The 12,357-nt window shown below is 42.7% G+C and overlaps 1 protein-coding gene across 8 annotated transcripts in view; it reads left to right on the plus strand.

Annotated features, from left to right (window-relative positions):
• Nucleotides 1-12,357, plus strand: part of robo2 (roundabout, axon guidance receptor, homolog 2 (Drosophila)) — a 573,599-nt gene that overhangs the window by 517,898 nt on the left and 43,344 nt on the right. For 6 of the 8 annotated variants that reach the window (XM_072691588.1, XM_072691590.1, XM_072691589.1 and 3 more), the window contains 4 exons: nucleotides 3,986-4,110; nucleotides 4,234-4,405; nucleotides 4,971-5,159; nucleotides 6,149-6,175. In XM_072691588.1, the coding sequence (XP_072547689.1) occupies nucleotides 3,986-4,110; nucleotides 4,234-4,405; nucleotides 4,971-5,159; nucleotides 6,149-6,175 (513 nt within the window). The remainder of the gene's footprint in view (nucleotides 1-3,985; nucleotides 4,111-4,233; nucleotides 4,406-4,970; nucleotides 5,160-6,148; nucleotides 6,176-12,357) is intronic. The other 2 variants (XM_072691592.1, XM_072691593.1) reach the window with 1 other exon arrangement.

Raw genomic sequence — 12,357 nt, forward strand, 5'->3', positions numbered from 1 at the left:
TTTAAAAAAAAAGTAAAGTGATTATGAGGAAATGGGGAAAGCCACTGATATACTATGTAGTATTTTGTGTCGCAGGTCAAAAAGCAGTCCAAAAAGCGGCCAGAGAAGAAAATGAAATGCTAGATGATTGACTTAGTTCCACCCCTAAAATGTAACACTTCAGGTTGGAAGCAGAATACAATTACTGCTATATGATTGTGCTATTTTTCACACTGCTGTGGAATGCATAATAGACTTACCATTGATTTTTTTGTCACAAATTTGGAGTGTGTCTTTTGCACTGTATGAAGTATTATATGGTCTAATATTAATATTAGAAACCTCTGACAATATTCAGAACCACTTAATCAATGAGTGTAGGCAGAAAGCCTGGACCTGCATCGGAAGCTGGTCCTTTTGGCCTGTCTCTGAAACAAACACACACGCACACACACGCACATACAGTTACACTGTTGCAGACTGCACTTTCCTTCAGGCCTACAGCAACATCGGCTATTATTGTCCTGTCATGACCATTATTCCAACAGCTCTGTTAGTTCTTCTGACACTGGAGAAAACTGCTCAGATTTCTGCAGTTGCTGACCAATATACCGCACTGCTTGTGGAATATATATGTGTGTGTGTGTGTGTGTGTGTGTGTGTAGCCCACGGCATGTCTAAATGAGCACATATACAGTACATACACACACTTCACAAAGCCCAGACTCTCCTAGCTGATGGTAACAGGCTTTGACAAAGCTACCATTTACCACACCACAAACTACTGTTACTCTAAAGCATAGCTTAGAATCCACAGTGCAATCAAGGCCTGGGTCCTTATTCTTTACACACACTCTCCTAAAACCATGTCTAGCTGTTGATTCTGCCCTGCAGAGAGCTAAACGGAGCCTCTTTAGGTGAAGAAATGTGTTCGGTTCACTATAGATAAAAAGCACAATCTGTCCTGCCACTGTGTGTAGTGCTAAGCGGCCATAGCAAGCCAACCATTGCTTCACAAGCACACACACACACACACATATTAGCAAATGTGAAGCAGAGAGGTGCTGGTTAAAGTCAAATAAGTGACAGGCCCATTTGTTCTCTACAGTCTCTATGGGGTCCTATCTCAAGTCTACAGCATTGCTTTTGTCTACCTCATGGCTTCTTCCTCTGTATACCTGTGTGTCACACCCATTACCAGCTTCAGATAAAGCTCTGGGCTCCCTCACGAAGCTGCGCCCTGGACCCTACTCTCAGAGACAGCCTTTCTGAAAGAACTGAGGGTATTGTCAGAGTCCATGGAGAGGATGATTTATGTACTATTGTACTTAATTGTGTCATTTTGCAATTAGTTTCCCTCAGAGCTGGATGTATATTGTCCTTATGCCTCTTTAAGTTCTTTTCTTGTTTGTGCTTTCTTTCTTTTGTTCAGACTGCAGTTTAGCTTTGGAGATTGCAGCTGTTGTTGGTAATAGCTAAAACATTATAATTCAGTTGGAGAACCTCTAAACGTTCCTCAGGGATCTTCTACTTTTAACAGTGTGTAAACCTGCCGTTAGATGGCCACAATTGACCACAGAACCTTTGATGAACTTTTAGAGGTTCTTCAGTTTGAAACTGGGGAGGAGCATCTTAAAGGACCATCTTTTTGGAGGTCCCTCAAAGTACCTTAAGAGGTTCCTCCACAGTTTCAATTCGGAGAACCTTCAAACGTTCCTCAGCAAGCTTATCTTTTTAACTGTGATTTCAGTACACAACTGTATCTCTGATTTTTGAGTCAGCAACTCTTTTTGGTGAAGACTTGGGTCGTAGGCAAATAGGTGTTTACTTAGCGTTCACTCTATACTGGCTTGGCGCTGGCTTGGACACAATGTGTGAACTGCTGAAAGACATTGTCCACAAGCATGTGGACTGAGGTGGTAGAGTAATATTACAGGTAACTTACACAAATATGACTTATACAGTTCTTGCAAGCGCTGTCCTGCCTGCTTCACTAAAGTTGCATAGTGCAGTTAGATGAGCCGAGCCAAAAGTAGCAACGATAGAGGAGCGTCAATGTTGTTATGTTGCTATCAATGATTTTGAAGCTGTAATTTTATTATTATTGTTATAATATTTTATAATTTTAAGGGAAAATGCTACATAGTGTTGCTTTAGTATTTAAAATCTTTTATATCTAAGCCTAGAGGTATCTTTAGACCCTGGATTCTATCAAGCCTTTATTCACTTATATCCCTTTTCTTTAGCTTCCCAAATGTAATAATGTTTTTTTCAGTCATTTTACATATTAATCCCATCATCACATCACGGCATAGTAAAACACATGAGAATCATATCAAATCTCATGCAGAGCAGACACTCATCTCCTCTGCTTGTATCAAAGCACTGCAAACTGCTCCCTCCAGGCTAAAGCCGTGGGAGTGAAGCAGAGGTCACGTTTCTGCCAGCCATACATCACCATGCTAATGGTCCTCTTAGCATCGCCTGCACCATCACCCCCCAAATGAGAAATATGTATTGTTTGGGCTCAGATAGGCTTAATGATAAGCCGCTAAATGATTCGCAGCATTAACTTTCAATGACATTGACTATGTTCTGCTGAGAGAGACCGTGGCACCTGTAGGTTTGGCTAATAAAGTTAGCATGCGGTAGCTGGAGGCAGCCTCAGGACTCTGATGTGGAAACTCGATGTAGTGTACCTGGATCTTTATATTTAGATCTGTATGTTCAGTGCACTGTTATTCTTATGATGCTTTGGAAACGCTGGACCTGATACAGTCATGCCAATAAAGCTGCCTTGAACTTGAACGAGGGGTCGGCTGCAGCTGTAATTGAGCTGTCAGTATTCTGTAGTGTTGTAGTTCTCCATCCCCCCACAGCGGAAATGAGAAAAACATTGTTCCTCCAGAAAGTGTTATTTTTCACAACATCAAGCCATTACTGCTTTCACTTCTCCACCCACCGTGTGCCAGCATCTCCATCAAAGCAGCTCCGGTGTGAGTTTAATAGAGCTGAAGTCTGGGGTCCTGCCATACGGCCACGCCAGAGACACAGAGCACAAAACACACACTTTCAGTTCCCTTTCATTCTACTGATTCACTTCACAACCTGCAGCCTCTGTCATTGGGTTAATGACAATATGTTTACCTTCACTTACCTTCACTTCTGCTCGTTCTCTCTCTCTCTCTCTCTCTATACATATACATACATATATATATAGCTGTGTAGAGAGATTACATACAACACAAACTTGATGTCCAAATGTTTGTGGACACCTCTTCCAATGAATGTAAAGAAGTATTGCAATAGAATAGGACTCTCTGGTGCAGATAAGCATGAACCTACATAATTTCAGGTACTATATATATATATATATTTATATATATAATAAAATTATTATTATTCATATTATTATTATTATTATTATTGACTGTAATTTGAGCATAGATATAGAGAGCATGTAGAGTCAGTGGGGTAATAGTGTATTGTTCAGCCTGTTTCTCTCTCTCTCTCTCTGTAAATGCGTGTGTTGTGATGTACCTCACGTTCCCCTCTTCATCCTCTGAGCTCAGAGACCTGCATGGCTTCTCCCGCGATCCGCTCCAAAAACCAAACTATCGGCGATGGCTCAGCGCCTAACTGTCACTCCATAAAAAATCGATGCCGGTGTTTCTGTGTAAATCCCCCGGCTTCAGAGGGGGCGCGGATATTAAATCATCGTGAAATGTGCAGCAGAATCAGTGTCAGGATCAAGACAATCCCCAACTAATGAACTTCTGCCCTCGCAGCCACCTGCGCACACATTAAACCAGACACACAGCCGCTCCTTAATGTAACACACGCCGAGATGGACAGACGGAGATTGTGTATGTGTGTGTGTGTGTGTTGAGTGATATACATGTAACTGTCTGCTCGTCTGGAATCTAGGCCACCGTGCAGAGCTTCTGCAGCACTAACGCTGTTTAAGCTGCAGTCCTCACTGATGTCTGTTCTCTCTGTCTCTCAGCTCCCAGTGCTCCACCCCAGCAGGTGACTGTCCTGACGGTGGGGAATCAGAACAGCACCTCTATCAGCATTTCGTGGGACCCCCCTCCTGTGGACCACCAGAACGGCATCATTCAGGAGTACAAGGTAGGACTCTAATCCCATGCTCCAGTTTTATACACTTTACAGGTGCATCGTTTAGTTATTAGTTATTTAGTTATTTATGCTTATATGTCTCAGATCTGATGCTTATATGTCTCTCTGTCTCAGATCTGGTGTTTGGGGAATGAGAGCCGTTTCCATGTGAATAAAACAGTGGACGCGGCCATCCGTTCAGTGGTGGTGGGGGGTCTTCAGGCGGGAGTGCTTTACCGGGTGGAGGTGGCTGCTAGCACCAGCGCAGGAGTGGGGGTGAAGAGTGAACCCCAGCCAATCGTCATTGGTAAGACAGGAGCACTGTACAATTTACTTCATTTACTTGACCCCTAAATAACCCTGTTTTATCAAAGATAACATGATTGTGTAATGATTTACGCATACAGTTTACATGCTAATTAGTTAGCCTCATACCTCCAGTGCAGTCTTGGTTGATCAGCTGTGTTTGAGCTAAATGGAAAATTGTGACAAATTGGAGCTCTAAATTGAATTTGAGTTGGATCTGGAAGCATGCACTTTGAGGCGGGCCTCAGCTGGATCTTTAATGCTGTTTGTGTGTGGAGAAATGTCAAACTTGGCGAAGTTGAGGCTGCCTTTAGTCTATGTCTGAGCCAAATGCTTTTCATATCACTTTGCAGTGCAGGGCGTGATTCATGTGAGCCTTGACTGCTTCTGACTGGTTTGACCCATAACTGATGATTTGGCCACTGTCATGCCCTTATTTCCCAAATGTCATCCTCACAATCCATCTCTTCTCACAGCCAGCAGCAGGAGATAGCTCATATATCAAGACTGAAACCTCTATGTGTATGTGTGTGTGTGTGTGTGTGTGTGTGTGCACGTGTGTGTAGGTAAGGACTTCCGAGATGTGATTGTGAGTGGGAACAAGAATAACAGCATCACAGAGCAGATCACTGATGTGGTGAAGCAGCCGGCCTTCATCGCGGGCATTGGAGGTGCCTGCTGGGTCATCCTCATGGGCTTCAGCATCTGGCTCTACTGGAGGAGGAAGAAGAGGAAGGGTCTTAGCAACTATGCCGGTAGGAATGTGACTTTCACACTCACAGTGCAGGTTTAATTGGGCTTGAATATGAACCTAAATATGGCTAGAGGGCATTCTCTGCCCGACCCAAAGATATAAACTGACTCAACCCAAAGCCAACTGTAGTCTAGCAAAGTTCTGTCCAAACCTATCTGAAGCCCAGCAAAGTTCTGTCCAAAGCCAACTGCAGTCCAGCAAAGTTCTGTCCAAACCCAACTGCAGCCCAGCAAAATTACATCTAAAACCTGACTATAGCCCATCAAAATTATCTGTAGCCCAACAAAATTCTGTCCAACCCCAACTGTAGCCAGTACAAAAATGATGTCCAAACCTGACTGTAATCTAGCAAAACTTTCAGCCCAACATTTTTTACAAATTTTGTTTGAACCCAGCTGTGGCCGATTCAAATTCAGTCTAAGCTCCACCTAAAATCTGATCCTTATCGACTTTAGACTGAATAAAACTGCACATTTCTGATCAAATCACTTGTTACATTACCCTAGCGACCGGGATATTAACTAGCATCAATAAAAATGTTATGTCAGATTATTTATAATTAAAATAAAAAATCAGTTGTCTGTTTAGCGTCTGATCAGTTCAGTTCAATTTATTCTTCCAACAACACCCCAGACCTTCCGTAGAAGATTATCCTCATGCTGGTACCTGACATGAAAGGTTGGGTACCACCGAAAGCTCCGCCTCTCACCTGTACATAAATCTTCTTTATTGTTTGATTTGGTCTCGTTCCTCTGCGCTGTATTTCCTCCAGCCACCGGTTGTTTGTCTTGTTTGTGGAGCTGCATGCTGTTCCGCCACCTTTCTCTTAACACTTTCGGCCGGTTGGTGTCCTTGCGGTGGCCCTGCACCTGCGGCCTTGTCACGGCGCAAACACACGCACATGCTGGCGCAACACTCACATCTCCCCGAAGGAGCGCTGAGCACTGCAGGCTTTTAACACACACTCTTCTCTGTCTTCTTGTTTTGCAGTTCAGTCGTTCACCTTCACCCCTGCAGGTACTGTTCATTTGTCCCGTCTTTACCTCCAAGCATCCCTCCATCACTCCATCACTCCTTTTCTTCGGGTATAAACGTCCTGTAGAGCCCCTCGTCCTGTGGCCAGTTTGGTAGCCTTCAGTGTTAGCTGATCATTGAAACAAATTTCTGAGTTAGTTTGTACTGGTAGAGTAATAGTTAAGGGTCTGGTTTCCTAAAAGCAAAACGAGAGTGCTGGCACTTTATTTAAATAGTATAGTTGTTTTAAATTGAACATAATTTCTTCTTATTATTGCTAATAAAAAATAATCCATTCAGATAGTATTGCTTATTACTGTCTGATTACACTCACTCTGACCCTAGAATCCCTGTGGTGGACGCCACTTCAGTCAAACTACCTTATCTTAATTTCATAGAATTTACTAAATAAATCACATCATAGTTGCTGGATAAATAAGAACAGTTGCATTATAAGTCATGCGTATTTCAACCAAGTAATTATAAACTGATCCTAGGCCTGTTTCTAATCCTAGCCCTAACCCTGATGCTATTAAGTGTCATCAGATAGTTTGTTCTTAATTTGAGCATCTGCAGTACATCTATGTAGGGCCTCAGAGTGAGTGTTACCCTAACGTGTTCGAACTAACACTCGCTCCACCACCTTGCTCTTTTCCTCGCTGTTGTTTTTGGGAAGCCAGGCCCTGGTTTAAGTCTCAATAATGTAGATCTGACCATTACCATTTCCCCACGTTCTCCACTCTCCTGCCCATTGGCTTTGTGACCCAAGAGCATCCCATCCTGTCTGTTTGCGTCTTTTTTTTCTGCTGAATTTCACTGTGCTGCTGCGGTCTTGTCTTCATTTTCCACTTGAAAATCTTGGGTCACAATGAGTCTAAATGTGGATGTTGAAGCATCTTCTCTCATTCCTTTAAGTCTGTGTGCTGTTCATTAGGATTTTACCACAATCCTATTTGCTGTTGACTAAACCACACATGCCACAGACTCACTCAGTTACAGTCATACTCCATCATGGCTGGAGGTGGTGGTGGGTAGAGTAATCCAAGTACATACACAAGTGTTGCTATAATAACAGAGACTCAAGTCAAATATCTATCCAAAATAAGCCAAACCAGGTCAACAAAAACTGCTTACATACTGAAACTTTGGACTGTTGCTCAGATGGTTCTGCTTTGTGGTAGGAAGCCAGATCTTCCTCTTATTACTGGAGCTAGAACTGTGAGATATGACCGAGTTACAGGGATGTGACAGGGTGGTGGTGGTTTGCGAAGACTTTGTCATGAACATGGGATTTATAGTCATTGTTTCCTCTAAAATCAAGACCATTTAAAAGGGTTCATCCTGCTTTTGTTGGAGTAACTGTCTCTACTGTCTAGAGAAGAAGGCTTTCTACTCGATTTTGAAGAAGCATTGCTGTGAGGATCTGATTGCATTCAGCGAGAAAAAGAGTTAGTGAGGTCAGGATGTTGAAAGATCATCCCCACCTCATCCCCAACTCTTCCTTAATGTATAGGATGGAGCAGCATCCATCATTACAGAGAACACAGTGCTACTGCTCTACAGCTCAATACTGGGGGACTGTATACCCCTCTAGCCCATGCCTGACTGTAGGTATGGTTTTAATAGGTTTAGGTTTATCTACTCCAGAGATTCCTGCTCTATTGGCAAAACATCTCTACAGGAACTAGACAAACTGTGTGTGTGTGTGCATTTGCACAACTGTGTCAGCAATGGGTTTAACTTAAAGCAGCTGAATACATTCATTAGACAGGGTGTCCACAAACATTTGGCCATATAGTGTAGCTTCCTTTTCTTACTACCAACTACCCATTTCTGATTATGGCAGGATAATAACAAGCTCCTTTTGGGGCATGCTAAAAGTCTTGATGGTTTCCTACACCATCAGGCTTCAATACAATATCAGATAACAGTATTTTCTATAGAACGTCAGTTGAAGGCACATGACGTCTGGTCTGAGTTATGTTCAAGCCAGCATTGATTTTCCCTGCATTGTTTCAATTTGGCCTCCATAAATGAGACAGGTTTTCGTAATCCAACGCTTCAGTTCTCCTGAAGTTGCCTGATGCTGTGGAGATCTCGTTGAAGTTATCCAGTGATGACCTTATTCCACACTCTGGCTGACAGAATCAAGCTGAGAATTGATAACGCAAGTGAACTGAAGAGAATACACTCACACTGACCTCCACCCCCCCTATACACACTCTCTCTCTCTCTCTCTCACACACACACACACACACAAAACACCCCTAGTTATTGCAATCTTGGATTGAGGTGTGCTTTCAGTCACTCATCTAGAAGGCTTCAGTCTGAATTTCATTACAGATGAAATCAGCCTCCATCCTGAAACCACTGTTCTTCTTCAGTGCTCCTTTATTTATCTGTGTCTCAACTTATAGATAAGACTATAGGATTCCAGAAAGTGGGTGGCTTAACACGCATGCACGCACACACACACACACACATACATAACACTTCACACAAGGTAATGTGTGAAGGTCTTAGGTCTTAGTGTTCATGCTTGTAAAAACACAAAATAATATTAGAAACAGATAAACATGAACTTATCGGCACCATGCCTAACGACAGGCGTGGGCTAGAGGGGTGTAAAGCCCCCCAGTATTGAGCTGTGGAGTAGTGGATCTGTGTTCTCTGGAATGATGGTTGGTGCGGATGAGGTGGAGTGGTGGTCATCCATCCTGGCCTCACTAACACCCTTGTCTCTGTAAGCAATCAAATCCTCACAGCAATGCTCCTCCAAAATCTAGTAGAAAGACTTCTTCCCTGGACAGTAGAGACAGTTACTTCGAGAAAGGCAGGATGATCTCGCCTTGGTTTAAGAAGAAACAATGAATAAGCAAGTGTCCCAATACTTCTGTCCATATATATACACACACACACTCCTGCACACTCTCCCATATTAGAATGCAGTCCAGTAGTCTCTCTCCACTCCAGTGTGTTTGTTCTCTTTGCTGCTTCATAGCTCTGCAGCTGTCCTACTGGACCACACTCTTTCCAGGGCCTGGGTGCTGAACAGATAAGTGCAGGATCAGGCACAGTAGGTGTATGTGTGTGTATGTGTGTGTTGGAGTACTCCACTTTCACACTTCTGCTCTATCGCAGAGGGAGAGAAATATAATCAAAGTGTTGGAGTTGACGAGAGGCAGTTCTTTCCTAGCTCTGCTGTCTAGAGTGTGAGTTCATGCCAGAAGCTGAAATTTTTTCAAGGCTTTAACTCTTAGTAGGCTAGAGCTATTCTGCCCACTGAAGGGCAGTGTTCATAAGGGTACACGACACCTACCTAAGCCTTTCATGACAGCTAACATTGTATACATAAACATGTAGTGTACGGCTTATTCATTGAAAAAATTGTCCGTATGACTGCTGATATGTGTTGAACAGAGCCCTTATGACCATATCCTGTAAGTTTTTGGCAGTTGTCATTGAAAGGGTTGTTCAGAAATCAAAGAAATCAAGAAACTGGACATTCCAGGGGTCAGCCCAGACTCACCAATAAGTGGACAGCTTAGAAGAGTATCTGAAGGACAGAGCAGTGTTGCGCATGTATGAAGTGCTGATGGGCCATGTTCCCTTAAATCCGTCTTAGCCGGCAGGCGAAACCACGCGCCGTGTGGTGCAGCAGGGAAGATTTGATGGAATTTTTATGCGCTGATTATGTCCTCCTGCAGTAAATGCTTATTAAAGGAGAGTAATGTGTATTCATATCCAGCTGAGTGCGGATCTGGAGCTTGGCCTAAAGCCAGCGCCCATCGCCAGCCTACAGGCCACATCAAAGAAAAGGCTGCAATGTGCCCCTGTGTAGATAGTGACGACACACACACACACACACACACACATGCAGTCCCCTGGAAGAAGACGAGACAAAGCACCTTCAATGTTTGTTTATAGTTTATAAAAATGCCCAACTCTAAAGCAACTGGAGCCACTGGATGCCACACAGCGTCTACAGGTGTGTGTTCCAAACATGCACCACGTTCTAATGGGCTTTCCACATGGTTCTCCACATTTTCCATATGAAAGCTCAGGACTCAGCACTGCATTTTCTTCAGTAAGCAGAAATTCGCTCATGTCTCTCACATGGTTAGGTGGTGTGCACCACTGTTTTCATTTTTGACCTGCATGGGTGTTGATTCTTTTTAAATCAAAGGAAGCAAAAAAGAGTCCAAAATGTTGCATAGCTAAAGTGGTTCCCACTTCCAGATGGTTGCTAGGCCGTTGTTATGACATTCAAGTTGGTTGCTAGGGTTTTGCAGGGTTAGGGGCATTTTAGGTGTTGCTGGATGGTTGTTATGGTATCCCAGGTGGTTGTTAAGTGTTATAGTATGGCAAGGTGCTACAGTATATATATATATGGCTGGTAGGGTCTTGGTAGGCTGTTGGTAGGTAGCTGATGTGGTATCCCAGGTGGTTCTTATTGCGTTGCTAAGTGGTTCCTATAGTGTAGCTTAGTGGCTGGTAGTGGCTAGACTGTTGCTAGGCAGATGCTGTGGTATCCCAAGTGGTAGTTATGATGTTGCTAAGTGATTGGAGGTTGTTGCTAGGCAGTTGCGGTGGTGCCTCAGGTGTTTCTCATGCTGTCTTAAGTGGTTGCTCTGGTGTCACCAAGTGATTTGTCTGGTACCTCATGTGGTTGGTTGGGTGTTGTGTTGAGTGTATTTGTGTTATTGCCACATAAGAAGGGTGCACAGATTTAGCACTCCATTCATTCCTATGGGACACAAAACACAGCAAACATCAGTTGCTACCCAGAAATCATACAGGTGATGAAAATGCTCTATACAAGCCAGAATTATTCAGAATATTCAGACCAAACAATCAGGAGTTCAATCTGGAGTCGATATCTCAAAAACTGCTGGACAAGACAGACAGAACAAATCTGGCAGAAAAGTATTAATAATAAGAAAAGTGGAGAAGAAGAAAATATGTAAATCTGAATATATATCTGAATGTATATTTTATACATTCTATAATAATAATAACAATAATAATAATAATAATAACAATAATAATATATTATGATTATTATTATTAAACCAGTGGCTCTCCTGCTGTATCTGAAAACGTCTGGAAATACCAATTCTGGTCCACCAGTGGAGAAAAACATATAACAAAGGGACAGTCATATCTGTAATCATCTGAGGGTTAGCGTGTGGAGTCGTTCAGTCTAAAGAGTGAATGACCGCTCAAACATGGCCAAACAAAAAACATACAAAGCCCCCTCGGGTTGTGGTTTGCACTCATAAGGGGGGGATTAAGAAGAAATAATGAATAGTTTCCATTAAAGAGTTCAAACTCTTCATAATAGCACGTAACTAAGCCTCACTTTTGCTTCCCAGCCCTCATCCACCCCCTCTAACCTTTCATCCTTTCATCTCAGTCACCTGCAGAGAGCCGTTCACTTTGTTCATGTTGCAGCAAGCACTGACTACACCTGCAGAACAGCACATAGCACATACCCCCCTCTCTCTCTCTCTCTCTCTCTCACTCCCTCTCTCCCTCTCTCACTCACTTTCTCTCTGTGACTGCAGCGCTGAATATCTGTACATCATTTTAATGGCACAAGTGTACACAGTGTGCTCTCACCTTGGGGAACAGCATAAATCTCGAATTCACATAAAGGAACATTTAGTGAAGGTTTAATCATTTGTACCATCAGAAATTAACAGTCATTAATCACTTTAATCTTCTCAGTCATGTAAAGCTTCACAGCTCTGTTTTTTTCTTCTTCACTTAGTAACTGTTCTCACTCTAGGCCATACCTGGAACCAGTTCGAGGGTTCTTTAGCGATTAGAGAGTCGTTTTACTGCAGTTTCTGATTCCTTTTTTAGCCTTGAAAGCGAGAAGCTTTGAATTTCTCAGTCGTCAGATTGTCATATCTTTGCCTTCATGCTAAGGCTTTGTCCATTTTTCACTTTTTTTGACTTTTTCACTTAAATCTGGCAGTTGTCCAAATCTTATGATTAAAGGGCCAGTAGAAATGCTCCACAATTACTTTTTTTAAGTTGACTTTCATTAAAAGTTTTTTGTCTAACAGCGACGATATGTAGTAATGAGTGCCAGAACCCTGTTTTTGTGTACTAGGTCACTGCCTAGTCCTTAAATGAAAGAATAGCATTGGTTGGACTCTAGTATTGTAACAACTAAC

The sequence above is a fragment of the Salminus brasiliensis genome, chromosome 11 (assembly GCF_030463535.1).
Source record: "Salminus brasiliensis chromosome 11, fSalBra1.hap2, whole genome shotgun sequence".
In the NCBI taxonomy this organism is placed as follows: Eukaryota; Metazoa; Chordata; class Actinopteri; order Characiformes; family Bryconidae; genus Salminus; species Salminus brasiliensis.